This window comes from Triticum dicoccoides, chromosome 1B, assembly GCF_002162155.2.
Source record: "Triticum dicoccoides isolate Atlit2015 ecotype Zavitan chromosome 1B, WEW_v2.0, whole genome shotgun sequence".
NCBI lineage: Eukaryota > Viridiplantae > Streptophyta > Magnoliopsida > Poales > Poaceae > Triticum > Triticum dicoccoides.
In genome coordinates, this window is record NC_041381.1 from 186,929,027 (window position 1) to 186,943,452 (window position 14,426).

General features: G+C 43.7%; 1 protein-coding gene across 1 annotated transcript in view; it reads right to left on the reverse strand.

Annotated features, from left to right (window-relative positions):
* Positions 1 to 12,537, reverse strand: part of LOC119327441 (6-phosphofructo-2-kinase/fructose-2,6-bisphosphatase-like) — a 13,551-nt gene extending 1,014 nt beyond the window's left edge. Inside the window, exons 1-20 of the mRNA XM_037600553.1 lie at positions 12,295 to 12,537; positions 12,145 to 12,208; positions 11,507 to 11,805; positions 10,860 to 11,075; positions 9,559 to 9,771; positions 8,392 to 8,484; positions 7,510 to 7,608; positions 7,376 to 7,405; positions 6,786 to 6,839; positions 6,207 to 6,260; positions 6,059 to 6,136; positions 2,226 to 2,317; positions 2,084 to 2,141; positions 1,897 to 1,971; positions 1,603 to 1,650; positions 1,312 to 1,409; positions 820 to 895; positions 607 to 669; positions 437 to 528; positions 54 to 122 (exon numbers count right to left, since the gene is read on the reverse strand). Of these exons, the coding sequence (XP_037456450.1) occupies positions 54 to 122; positions 437 to 528; positions 607 to 669; positions 820 to 895; positions 1,312 to 1,409; positions 1,603 to 1,650; positions 1,897 to 1,971; positions 2,084 to 2,141; positions 2,226 to 2,317; positions 6,059 to 6,136; positions 6,207 to 6,260; positions 6,786 to 6,839; positions 7,376 to 7,405; positions 7,510 to 7,608; positions 8,392 to 8,484; positions 9,559 to 9,771; positions 10,860 to 11,075; positions 11,507 to 11,805; positions 12,145 to 12,208; positions 12,295 to 12,537 (2,114 nt within the window). The remainder of the gene's footprint in view (positions 1 to 53; positions 123 to 436; positions 529 to 606; positions 670 to 819; positions 896 to 1,311; positions 1,410 to 1,602; positions 1,651 to 1,896; positions 1,972 to 2,083; positions 2,142 to 2,225; positions 2,318 to 6,058; positions 6,137 to 6,206; positions 6,261 to 6,785; positions 6,840 to 7,375; positions 7,406 to 7,509; positions 7,609 to 8,391; positions 8,485 to 9,558; positions 9,772 to 10,859; positions 11,076 to 11,506; positions 11,806 to 12,144; positions 12,209 to 12,294) is intronic.
* Between the last annotated feature and the right edge of the window lie 1,889 nt (positions 12,538 to 14,426).

Consider the following 14,426-nt stretch of genomic DNA (forward strand, 5'->3'; position numbering starts at 1 on the left):
TAAAGTCCAGTAACACTACACAGCATTTTGAATAATTCAGCAGATTGTTTTACCTCTGAATCACATCAAGGTAAGACTCCCCACGTGGGTACCGATAACGCAGCTTGTCCTTCTTGCGTGACCTGGTTGCAAGTTGCAGCACGCATTACAAAACCATCATAACAGCATGTTCGAATAATATATATTCAATAAATATGTAAAGGCCAAAATATTGTGGAAGAAATCATGCAATATACAGGTCCGCTCAGTTTAGCAACTCAGATATGTCTAAATGTCTAATGTAACTTCTATATTTTAGCATGCCATGATTAATAGGGAAAACAATGTAGCTTTGTGGCATGGTAATTAGCAAAATGGCATGACACTGTACATAAACTACCAATAAGATATTCCAGAACACTTGTTGTGAAAGTCGCAGAGAAATGTTACTACATACTCATATTCCTCAGGCATAATTTTCTTTATCTCTTCATACGTCATCCCATCACATACACCAGAATTGATCTCATCAAGAGCACGCCATTGTATCTACAAGGTTGAACCTATGTCAGTATACATAGGTAGCAACAGGTCCATAAGAGAACTCACAAACTTTCAAGGAACTACCTTTGGGAATCCAACAATTGGAGTTGCTGTCAAAATTGTTCTCTGTAGAGTGCTAGTCCAAATCTAAACAACAGGACAGCCACAAAATAAAGCATCTTGCTCTGTTAGCTCACTTGATAGGATCACAGACATCATCTATTTCTTAAGTAAAATATTGACAACACTAAGTTGCCCTTGTAAAATAGTGTAACTAAATTTAAGGGGATTACTTACAGTTGCAGTTTTCTCATTTTTGAGGCGCTTTTCAATAAAGTTGGCTAGTTTCTTTGAGTAAAGCTCTCCGTCTTCACTGCATAATTATCAGGCAGGTTGAAGTGGTCTTCATTAGGTGAATACAATAGGCTAATTCCCATAAGAGGAATGATTCTACCCATGCTTTCTTGACAAATAAAATAATCAAAATTAAAAAGGACAGACCCAGTGCATAGAAGCTCCCACACAAGGTGGGGTCTGGGGAGGGATTATAGGAACCTAGTCTTACCCCTGCAAAGTGCAATGCAGAGAGGCTGGTTCGAACCCAGGACCTCTTGGCACAAGTGGGGAGGACTTCACCACTGCGCCAGGCCTGCCCTCTTTAAAATAATCAAAATTTCTAATGTAAAATTTCCATATATGTTACCACTTGCCTGTTACTTCAATAACTTAAAAATGGTGACTTAAGCATATAAAGGTATCATTGGAAGGTATCAGATTAGAGAAGCAAACCTTAGCACCGTGTCACCACCAACTCTTCCTCTAACATTGTGTAAACTCTCACCATGCCTGGTAAGCAAAATAGGCCGAGGCGCAAGATGAGAATTCACCTGCAGTTGCATATTAAGGAAGGATGTGTCACAAATTAAAAGTGCACTAATGCCACTCCATTGTTAACACTTCAAATAAACTTTGAAGCAACCACAAAATATGAGCATTTCCATAATGGGAAGATATTATACTTGCGTCCGAAACGGCAGTTGACTATTTACACTGTAAGAAACTAAGCATTGAAGTACATACCAAGAAAAAGACAATACGCCCAGGGAGATAGCCACTGATATTGTTCACCTGGTACAAGGTGGCAAGAAGTTAGAAATTCAAAGAAACAAGTACCAAACAAATTTAGAATGCTAAGTTTCAAAAGTTACAAGCCCACGATGACAAAACTCAACCAAAATGCTCGGTTTTGTGTAAAGAACCTAGTTTTCCCAGTTATAAAGAGGAACCAACCCTAGAACACTTAAAGGTATAACTGGAAACCTAGCCACCCTTTTTACAAGAATAGGAGATAGCCAGTAGTATCATCTTTGTTACCTGTAACTGGCCACCCTCCCCTTTTACCATATCAATCATTTTGATATATGAGCCTTCCTGCACTGGCTCGTAGACCTGCAAGAGGAATACTACTTGGTTCAATATTAAGTAGTTCAGAGAGCTCAAGAACTTTACTTGACAACGCATGCACTACTAGAACATAATATAACTCGCAGAGCATTGAGACCTTTTCATAATTTGTCAAACGTTCAAGGAAGTCCTGCAATCCAGCTTCATAATCCGGCCTACAAAATTTTACACAGAAATAAGGTTATGCATATTATATTTGTAAGTACAGGGCGAGTTTTGAGGGATTGTCGGTTTCTAACTGGTCAGCATAATCAGGGCTTTGCTGAATTTTCAGGCGTACATTCCTTTCGATTATGTTTCGATCATTACATATTGTCTCCAGAAATATTATCTGCAGAAAGTGCATCCAGTTAGCAAGCATTGTCCAAGATGACAAATGACAGAAATGTACCCAATGCACAAAAGCACATTAATTAGACTGACCCACAAACTGTCAGTGGTGTGACAGTATTATAAGTATGTTATAACTTTCATCAACATGATACAATTTTAGCTCAAGATAATCACAGAAGAAAGGTCAAAGAACCAAGTCTACTGTAAATCCAAATGTTCAAGCTTCCGTCGGCTCCATAAGTGCAAGACTCCGTCGCTCCTGTTCAAGCTTGACATCCGAAAGGCATTTGATTCGGTCAGATGGGAGTATGTGCTGGACCTCCTCCGACGCCGTGGGTTCCCATGCAAATTTCGTAACTGGATTGCGGCGCTTCTTTGCTCCTCTTCCTCGAGGATCATCCTAAATGGTGTGCCCGGCCCGCCAATCATTCACGGTCAGGGCCTTCGCCAGGGGGACCCAATTTCACCGTTGCTATTCGTCATCGCCATTGATCCGCTACAACGGCTCCTTGACTTGGCTACCCGCAAGAAATTGCTCCACCGGATCCGTGGAAGAGGTGTCATGGTGCGTACCTCGCTTTATGCGGATGATGCCGCGGTGTTCATGGCCCCTATAAAAAAAGACATTGACATCTTCTCGGCAATTTTACGTGGTTTTGGGGAGGTCACCGAGCTATGCACCAACTTTCACAAGAGCTCCGTTGTGCCTATCCGGTGCAATAACCTTAACTTGGGACACATTCTGCAAAGCATGCCGGCCACTGTGGCTTCCTTCCCTCTACGGTACTTAGGCCTCCCGCTATCCGTCTGGCAGCTGAGAAAGGCGGATTTCCAATTTCTTGAAGACAAGGTGGCGAGCAAATTGGTTACGTATGAGGGGCAGAACATTACTACCATTGGGCGCACGACATTAGTAAAATCGGTCATCTCCTCACTTGCGGTCTACTTCATCACCTCCTTGATTGTCCCTCCGTCCATCTTGCAAAATGTGAACAAGCTGGAGCGTGCTTTCCTGTGGTCCGGGTCGGATAAGACCACGGGAGCAAAGTGCAAGGTTAATTGGAATATTGTCTGCCGCCCATCGGAGTACGGTGGCCTTGGAGTCCTTAACACCGCCAAGTTTGCTCGCGCCTTGCGACTGAGATGGCCTTGGTTCGAATGGACGGAGCCAAATAAGATGTGGGTCGGTTTGGGCAACCCTTGTGACGAGGCGGACATGTCTTTCTTCTATGCCTCAACCACCATTTCTGTGGGGAATGGGGCCAAAACGCCCTTCTGGGAATCCCCTTGGCTACAGGGAGCCAAACCAAAAGATGTTGCTCCCCTAATTTTCGAGGCCTCCATGAGGAAAAATTGGAAGGTGCGCGAGGCCCTCAAAAACAATGATTGGATTCTCAAGATCAACCCCTCCACGACCGTCTCCATCGAGCACATCCGGCAATTCTTCACCCTTTGGATGCTCTTGCACAACTTCCATCTTGATGAGCTTTCCGAGGATTCCATTATATGGAAGCACACGGCCGATGGGTGCTACACCGCCGCCTATGTTTTCAAGGCGTCGCCTAGGCGTCGCCTACGTTGCACGGATACTTGGATACGTATCGGATACGCGATACGGGGATACGCCCGATACGTCAATTTTCTAAAAACATGGATACGGGGATACGTTTATATATAGATGTTAAATATTAATTATTACAAATATGAAGAAAAAAAATTAAGGAGCTTCTAGGTCAAAGCATGCCTCAATAAGATTACCCCTTTCTTTTCTTGCACTTAGTCCACTTTTATTAATTGGCCGTGAGATTTGACCAGGTTTGCTGTTCCAATCAATGCATCGACTCTCTCTTGCTCACATAAACTCACGCCCATGTTGGGAATCTTCAAAGGCGCCTTTATTACGAACGAGGGGTTTCAGGTATCCAAAACGTATCGCAGAAGTATCCTAGGAGTATCAAACATTATTTTCTTTTTTTAATATCAAAATATCGAGGGATACTTACGGGATACGTATCGGGAAGTATCGGGGCAGTATCCGAGTATCGGGGCAGTATCCGACTGGATACACGCACTTTTTGAAGTATCCGCGCAACGTAGGGCGTCGCCTAGGCGACGCCTAGGCGTCAGAGCGCTCGCGAACGTCAAGGCGTCGCCGTCGCTTTAGTTTTTTGTCTAAGGCGTCCGCCTTGTGCTGTTGAGGCGTCCAAGGCGTCGCCTAGGCGTCCAAGGCGCCGCTTTGCTTGATTTTGGACGCCCTGGACATGCGCGGGCAGGTTGAGCGGGAACCAGCAGCTGGCGCGCGCCAGAAAGAGGAATTGGCGGGAGGGAAGAGAAATTGGGCGGGAGAGAGGGGGTAAACAGAGGCAGGAGAGAGAGGGGAACACACCTGTGACTCCAAATCGAGGGGAAAAGAGAGAGGAGCTCTCTCCTCTCAGTCTCTCACGCCGCCGGCCCAGATCCGTTCCTCCTCCGCCGGCCTCCCCCTGTCCGGCCAAGCTCCTCCTCCGCAGGCCCTTCCCCTCTCCGGCCAAGATCCATCTCCGCCGGCCATCCCCCTCTCCGGCCAAGCTCCTCGGCCGCCGGCAGCCCTCTCCCAAGGTACGGCTCCTCTCTGCCTCTCTTTTCCCCTCACCTGCCCATGTTTTCTGATGGTGCTGCTGCTTGTGCCTCACCGCTTTGCCTCTAAGCTAGCCCTCTGTTTAGTATATGTAATGCACTCATGTTTGTCATCTTGTTTTGCACTTGCTCTGTCATCTACTCTGTTTTTTTACCAATGGTGATCTATTAATTAAGTTTAGTTTTAACCATATATGATATATGTTCATCTTTATGCAGATTTCTATTGTGGAAGGCAGAAATGGGAAACAAGATGGGAGGAATGGATGCTATGTGGGCTCAACAACCAGGAAATTCAAGGTATGAATCAGTTACATGTCCACTCATGGCTGCCATATTAGTACCCCTAGCGCCTAATAATAAGTGTCTAAGGCGTCGCCTCGCCTCACGCTTTGAGCGCCTAGGCGTTGAGGCGCCCCCCCAGCGCCTTAAAGCGCCTGGACGCCTTGAAAACATAGACCGCCGCCTCCGCATATCAAGCGCAATTCCTCGGGCTAGTTCTCTCCCCCATGGAGCACATGATTTGGAAGGCTTGGGCGCCTCCAAAGGCAAAGTTCTTCGCTTGGTTGGCAACCCAAGATAGAATCTGGACGGCGGATAGGCTCGCCAAGCGGGGTTGGCCGAACTGTGGTCTTTGCCCTCTTTGCAAAAGGGAGCAAGAGAGCGGTCCTCATCTTTTTTTCAAGTGTCGTTACACCATCCGCCTTTGGAAGATGGTCATTGAGAAATTTCAGCTTACGCATTTGGACACCTCTTCATGGCATTTGGAGGCTTCAGTCAAGAGTTGGTGGGAAAATTTGACCGGCACAGGAGTACCCGACAGAAAGGCGATGGCCTCGATGACTATGCTCGTGTCGTGGACCGTCTGGAACGAAAGGAATGCACGGGTCCCGGCATAAGTGTGCTCCACCGCCTATTTTACTAGCTTCCATTGCCAATGAGGCAAAGCTTTGGGTCACCGCCGGGGCAAAGAAATTAGGGGCCATTATTTTGCGCGAGTAATCACTCATGCCGTGTAAGGGTGCCTATTGTAACAAAACCTCTTCTCTGCTTAATTAATATATGAGGCAAATCTTTTGCCTCGGTTTCAAAAAAAAATAAAAATCCAAATGTTACGAAATACCTTGCAGTTCCCTTCAGCCATCTTCATTAGCATATATCTTCTTTTCCTTGTGCTGTTTGTTGCATCAAATATACCAACCTACACACAATAGGAACTGGTCAGAAGAAACATTATTGTTAGAAGACTACGCAGCATAAAGCCAGCTTACCTGACCTCCTCCGTGCATCCAGTCTATCATGTCTTCCATTGCTAAAGTAGCCACCTGGAAACATTTCAGACAGAAAGATAATGTGCAAACTTGCTTATACAAAATTCGATGTTAATATTCATCTTGTGGTGCTGTTGGTCAGCAAATCAAATTTTACATCTGAAGTAGTATGCTAAATTGAATTATTATGGCCTTTATGGAACTTTCAAGAGAAGCATTCAGAATAATCCAAGCCAAAGAACATAGCATGAGTTTAAGGTGGCAGAGTAATCTTAGTATCAAATCCTAATACGGTAATGGGAAAATGTGAGTATAATATGACAATATTGCAGGGTCAAGATGTGCCAAATACTCCTGTTCATAAATAAATTTTGGTCTAGCAATCACAAGGACTAAATGGTTCAAAACTACCATGGTAGATATGTGTATAAAACAAGTTGTTAAATGGGAGGGTATAAAACGAAAATTGTGAGGCATTTGTGTTCAAAACATAGAATGATGTATTTGTGAGCAAGAAGAGTTATATAGAATTTAGAGTTCTACTACTTAGCAATAAATTGTAGAACAAAACCTGCTGACCTCATTACGTGCCTCAATCCCCTCTTGGTTATCAGGACGGAAAAAATCTGCAGACTGAACCAATGAAACTACAAAATTGTCAGATTTCTCTACAGTAAATAACTGTAACTTTACTAACATAGACTCAAATAACTGCATTGCAAAAAACAAGATATAAAGGCATGCATGTGACATGAACAAGCAGTATCACAACAAGAATGAGAGCCAAAGATATATTCATGTGTACAGTAACAATGTAGATAGAAGTATGAAGAAAATAAGAAACTTGCTCAGCCAACGTGCGAATGAATTTAATAAATGCCTAGCTGGTGACATTCAATGTTTACTGAGAAGACTGATGGACCTATATACACAATACGAAAAAGATGTTGAAAATTATTTTCTTTATACTAGTGAACAATGAAACAGCATGATAACAAGATAGCTGTGATAACAATCAGTATTAATACACCGACAGATCAGTGACGTATAAAGGCAAATATGGATAGAGTAACTGAAAATAAAATACGGTGTCATGTAAAGAATATAAATGCCATATACTTAGACAAAAAAGTGTGAAGATAATTGTATCAAATGACAGATCTTAGTACCTGATTCGCTCCATGCTTCAGACGGCGGTACTACACATACAGTTTCAACAGGGAGAGAGTTCAGTGCATTTTCCATAATCCAAGAATATGTGCCGGTTGTACACGATAATTAATGTGAACTAGAATATAATCACCTTTCCAACGTTGAAATGTTTTGTTTCATGACCTAGCCAACGAAGGTACCTTGTAAGCTTAACTGCGGTGAAGGTTTTCCCACGAGCTGGTAGGCCAACCTAATTAGGAGTAAAAAAAATCAGAAGGAGATCTTCCCAAAGAAGCATAGAAAAAAATTTATGAGTGTGCTCCAGCACAATAGTGAATCTTAATACATGATGCCAATTATGCTCAGCAGCAGGCAAATCATACTCCGTCAAGGGGCGTCAAAATTGCCGTTGCAATATACTGATATTATGTCTAAAAACTCCTAATAATCCCTTTTAAAAGAAATTGCACTAGTCCAAAAAAATCAAGGAAAATCTCACATGCGAATGGCTCAGTTTCCAGATTTCAAGTTTCCTGATAATCACAACTAATTTGTGAGCAGTGGAAAAATAACAAACCCAAAGCACTTTTTCAAAACCTGAATATGCCATTCCAGCTCCCCAGTTCTGTTTTTTTACCCAGACCACAAATGAACACTTATTTACAAAAACTTTCAGGTACATGACTCGTTACCTCTAATATCTACGCACTGGATTTTTTTTTCTTCATTTTCTTTAAAACTTTTTGCCTCAGTTTTTGAATTTTGTGAAAAAAGAAATCATGTGATCCCAAGAGCCAAAAATCTGTGTCCACATTACATTTTCCTGATTAAACAGTATAACAAGATTAAACTGTATAACACGGAATAATTAGAAATTTATTTTATCCATGGAATTATTTATTTGTCAGTAAGCATCTAGGTGTTACGTTAGTACCGCCACTAGATATTATAGAAGGAAATGGTAGGTGCTATGTAGTAACAATGCAACAGTCAAATATTTATCTTGTGATGGTATCTGATGATCATAGTTTACCAGAACAATAGCCAGTTTCCGGTCCTCCTTTGATCCGTGCAACCTATCAGCTACAGCTGCAGCTGCAACAGCTCCTGCTGCTTCTGGCATGGCCTTCAAATATGTCAACAATAAGAAAGAATCAGATATAAACTTTATTCAGTAATCTGGTAAAATATTTGTTCAACTACATCAAACCAAATAAATGAAGAAATGGACATAATAGAGGTAACTGTACTAGCAATATCTGAACCTTTCACGCGGGTTCAGTTTATTACATCAACTTACAAAATGCAACTAACTAGTCCATAAACTTGGCCTGCATTATCATTTTGATCCAAATCACACTAGATTGTGCTAACAAAGCATACGTGACATGCCACGCTGGTGCACGAGAGCCATTTCTACACCCCTTCCAGCCCAGGAAATTTGCAAATAACTCCCTGTTCTATCTTTGAATTGCATCAGATGGTCCTTCTCCTCTATCTCACTCTCCTCTCTTTCGAAATTTAGGGCCCAAAATTGCGATAACGACGGCGGCCCCTTGGGGTGACGTCAACGGTGACTGAGGGGCTTAATCAACGACGACGCCGTTTATCGCTCCTGGCTCCCCATCTGCCCCGTCTCCGCTACCCTGGTGGCGTACTCGCAGCGGTAATTTGTACTGAGATGGGCTCGATCGATGAAGGATCATGGGTTAAGGTCACCTTAGTGATGTATTGCAAGTTTACAACTAACAGGTGCGGGTAAAAATCTATGATTTGCTCAGTTTGGGTTAATTTAGACCGTGCTAAAAATCGTCAGTGCACCACATGCACATCCTTTGCCAACCATGTGGACACAGTTAGCCTGAGCTAGCGCCATTTGGACCAAAATGAACACCAGAGCCAAGTTTGTGGACTAGTTGGTTACATTTTGCAAGTTCGTGTACTAAATTGCAAGTTCATGTACTGCCAGTGCAATTACCTCATCATAATTTATTCAAGCTCGCATACAGCCACACACCTGTTCAACAATCTGAACTGGGCATACAGAAGTTTCTAGTTGTTCATTTGGGCACTTACTACACGATTTGCTCAAGACTGATTCCGGCAGAAAGCTCTTTACCGTTTAGGATTGACTGTTTCCCTAATTATTTCAGTTTTCTTTTGTTACCTCATACTGGTTGAGGATACGAACAATACTGACCTTTGTTGATCCAAAATTAAGGCCAGATGCCAGGGAACATGCACTAAATGATTTTCCAAGCTTAGGAGAGACAACACCCCTGTCAATGTAAAGCCCTTGTGGCCTGTCCTTCTTTTGCAGTTGTATTAAGGTACCAACTGATTTTGACTCTACCATTCCAGAAACTTGTAACTTCTTAGAATTAGAAAAATCTGCTATTGAAGCCTCAGTATCCTACAAAAGGACCAAAACAATGTGGCATGGCTCTTTTAGAAAACTAATTCTGGTTCGGAGAAATACATGATATATTTTACTGCGCATAACTTGGCAATGCTGATAAAACAAAACAAAATACGTTTTCACTCAAAAAGTCCAAAAACATGTACTCCCTCCGTACTAAATCAGCGACACGTATTTTGGGACGGAGGGAGTAATGGATATCAAATAAATATATTTTAATGCCCGTAACCTGGCAATGCTGATATAACAAAACAAAATACATTTTCACTCCGAAAGTCTAAAAATATGTAACTGCTATCAAAATAAATATATTTTACTGCACATAACTTGGCAATGGTGATATAACGAAACAAAATACGTTTTCACTCCAAAAGTCCAAAAACATGTAATGGATATCAAATAAATGCAAAGTAACAAAAATCATGAATCATTATATGAAATGATAACTAGTTAACCACACATGACACTAGTTCAATATTAGTTGGAGGATCAATTTCAGGGAACATGAAGTTGATTATACTAGTGAGAAAATGACAATTGAGAAGTGATATATCAACGAAAAGTAGATGCATCAGACCTTTTCATCAAGTACATCAGACCCTTTTCTTCAAGTACACAATATAATTAATAGTTATAGTATAACCAACATGTTCGAAAATTGCTTTTGGAGGCCGAGCTCCATGGAGGCCTCCTTTTGCAAAATTCATATTTTTACATTTGAAAAAAAATACAGATATACATGGAGGCATAATGTACATGTGTGTAAATTTTCAAACAAAATACGGTGAAATGAGGCCGTGTAAAAAAACAAATCTGGGGCTTTCTAACACATGGTACTATTCATCCTCAAAGTCCAGAAATTTGTCTTTTTTGTACAGGTCGCATTTCAAGGTACTTCATCCTAAATTTTTACACACATATACATTTCATCCTTGTCTACTTTCATTTTTTTTCAATTTTTTTCTGAAACCAGGAATTTTGAATTTTGAATTTTTCAAAAATAAAGTGCTCCATGGAGCTTGGTCACCAAAACGTCATTCTCCAACATGTTAGCATACCAACTTTTCCAGATTAGATCTTACCTTATTATGGTAACTATCATCTTTAAAATCTGCAGCAGCACTTCTTGGACTCTGAATGCCATCACTAAGAAGCATATCATTTGTCCACAGTCCTTCAGGTTGATCTAAGGATGCTGGGGTTGCAGCAAGGTTTGCTGCATATTCAGTTGGTGGTGCAGTTGGCGTTGGAACAACATAATGCTCTAAGTCAAGCTCCAAACTAGAACCAGATCCATCCTGCAGAATGGCATGGAACCACAATACTTAATTAGCTTGCTATCAGCATTGAAGTGCAAAAATCATGCAAGTGTTAAAATGAAGAAATGGTAAGCATGTATTGATTTTGCTAGTGTAGAGATTATCTTAATAAGCAATAGTACAGATAAGGTAGCACAGAAAACAGCATGGGAAAGGAAGGAAATACGAAAAATCAGCTCCCATTCATGTCCTTCAAATGGCCAATTATATTGTAAAGATTGAACTTCAAATGAAGGAGTCAAAACCATTCAAAGTTGTTACCCTTTTTCGTCCGCCTGTTCGACTTCAGAGATACTTAGGATACCAATATACCAGCTATTTGAGCAGAAGGATGGTACAACAAAATGCAAGCCTAGTAGTGAAGCATAAGCATTGCAAAATCGAAATCAGGTGTTGACTCCTGTACTCACCTCGGTCGCATGAGTGGGTGCTTCATTTATACTGATATCAGGAATTCCTCGGACCTTGGAAGGCTGGAAATTTTCCTTGTATACCCTCCAGCTCGCGGCAAGATCAAGCGGAGACACGATGTCGGCCTTGTTGAAAACCCTGAACTCAAGCAACTCATCGTCTCCGTTAAGCCTGAAGTTTGCAAGCCTCACATCACCCTCGAGCATGCCCCCGGTGAGAAGCCGCGTCGGCCCTTCCTCAATGATGCAAGGGGTCTCCGCATCCTTGGGCTTGAGCAAGAATTTGAAGTCCAGTGTTTCTGCAGTAAATTCCACAGAGCAAAATTGTTAGGAACAGTGCACACGTGCAGCAGTTTGCAATAGAGTTTGCAGAAGTGTATCATACAGTTGTATTCAGTTGAGTCAAACAGACCGGTGGAACAGAATAGAGAATACTATAGGAAAACACAAAATCCTGAAGGTTTATTATTGTTGAGACAAGAAACGCAACTTGAGAGGTACAGCAACTAAGCAGTTCAGTTCGGGTTTCCCAGACGAGATCACAAAGCCCATTTCAGACCAAAATCAAACCGATTAAACAGGAAAGGGCAGCACAAGCGCAATTAGGTAGGTAGGTAGTAGGTGTGTAGCGTGCATACCATGGTCCGGCGGCACGACGAAGCTGAGCTCCCACATGGACGCCAGCTCCCTCTCCATCGCGAGCTGCGAAACCGGAACCTAATCAATGTAAACCGGAACTGGCAAGCATGGGAGCAGTTGTAATCAGGAGCTGGTGGCGGGGTCCGTACGGCGCGGGCGGGCTCCCATGAGCCGATGATGGGCTCGGAGCCGTAGACGTGCGGCACGAGGTCGCCGATGATCCGCGCGTTCTCCATCTTGAGCGACACGTAGAGCTGCGCGCCGCCGTGCCACGACCCCGTCACGGCGCCGTCGCCCTCGTCCCCGCCCATTCCGCCGCCGCCGCCGCCGGCGAGCGCCGCCGCGCCGAGGCCCCCGACGCCGTCCAGCCCCTTGGAGCCCGACGTGCCCATGGCTGCCGAGCGTGTGCGTGCGTGAGGCTGAGGCGTGTGACGGTGGTGGTTTATGAATTTAATGGAGCAGGGGGTTTTGGCTGGATTGGGGTGGATCCGGGAGAGCGATGGGAGTGGTGGTGGTGCGGGTGCCGAGTCCGAGGCCTCGGAGCTCGCAGTCGCAGGATAAAATGTGGGGACCACCTGGCAGCGGCGGCCGCCCTGTTCCTGTGGACGTGGCGGGGCGTCGACGGGCGACGGCGCGCGGCGCGGCCGCTCCCCATTCGCGAGCCGGAGAGTGTGTCCTGCCGGCGTTTACGGCACTAGCCGATTTTTTACGAAAAAGATAATGCCCATATGTGGGTGTCTAGCAACTCTTCCACACGCATGGATTCCTGTTCAACTATTTCTGCAGAATCCTGGCATGTTCTAGCAGATTTTTTATGTCACGTAGAGCTGGACTGGTGTGTGATCATTCATCCGGTCGCCCACACGCCCGTTTCACTACGCGGAGGGGCTGGGGTGTGGACGTTAGCAGTTCGCCCAGACGTCAGTTTTCACGCACGCAGAAGGGCTGGTGTGTGGGCGTTTATCAGTTCGCCCACACGCCCGTCTCTTCTCCCACACCCAAAGCTGTCAGTTGCCATGTGTGTTGCAGCGTACATGGCAACTATCCTAGCGTGCTTGTAAGCAGATGGCAACTCTCTTTTTTTACCTCGAGTTGCCATGGGTTTTGCAGGATACATGGCAACTGCCCTAGTGTGCTTGTAAGCAGATGGCAACTTCCTCTTTATTTGAACATGTTTTTTTGCGATGTTTTTTTAGTGCTACATGGCAGCTGCCTAGTGTTAGTAGGTGGCAACTCCTAAAGTTTTTAAATCATGGCAATTGTAGTAGACCAGATCATACATGGCAACAACTGCAGTTGTCCAAAAATGGCATCTAGCACTTGACCTGAGATGACAACTGCAGTTGAGCAACCATGGCAACTGTAGTTGTCAGACATGGCAACTATACTTCAGCAACATGGCAACTGCAGTTATACGAACATGAAAGAGGGTCCGGACCATGGCAACTGCGTGGACGCGTGATGACTGTCACGCGGAGCGTGCGGGGCCGTGAGTACGGGCGTGTGGGCGTTATCTATTTTGGCCACACGTAAGCGTGTGGGAGAGACCGCGAGGCAAAAGACCGGACGTGTGGGCATTTCTTGTTTTGCCCACACGCAGACGTGTGGACTGGTTCTTTAGATACCACACGAAACGTGTGGCCAGACCCCTTAACGCCCACACGTGTGGGTGTTATCGGGACCCTTCTTTTTAACATTTTTTACTAGTTTGACTCGGACACAGACATGACTTGATACGCCTGCTGCAGTCGGTGAAATCGATCTGCTGTTCATCTCGGCGGATTGCAAGTCGCCACAATCGACGTTTAACTCCACAGATTGTAGATCTAAACTGATGACCTTGAAGCTGATGCTGATCCTTCCAAGCTGGGTCTTTCTTCATCCCGAAAATTGTGAACCTCTTAATCCCTGGGAGAGATCCCTCCGAGGACACAATACCACCGTGCGATGGCCTCACGTGAAGGAAATATGCCCTAGAGGCAATAATAAAGTTATTATTTATTTCCTCATATCATGGTAAATGTTTATTATTCATGCTAGAATTGTATTACCCGGAAACATAATACATGTGTGAATACATAGACAAACAGTGTCACTAGTATGCCTCTACTTGACTAGCTCGTGAATCAAAGATGGTTAAGTTTCCTAACCATAGACATGAGTTGTCATTTGATTAACGAGATCACATCATTAGGAGAATGATGTGATTGACTTGACCCATTCCGTTAGCTTAGCACTTGATCATTTAGTATGTTGTTATTGCTTTCTTCATGACTTATAC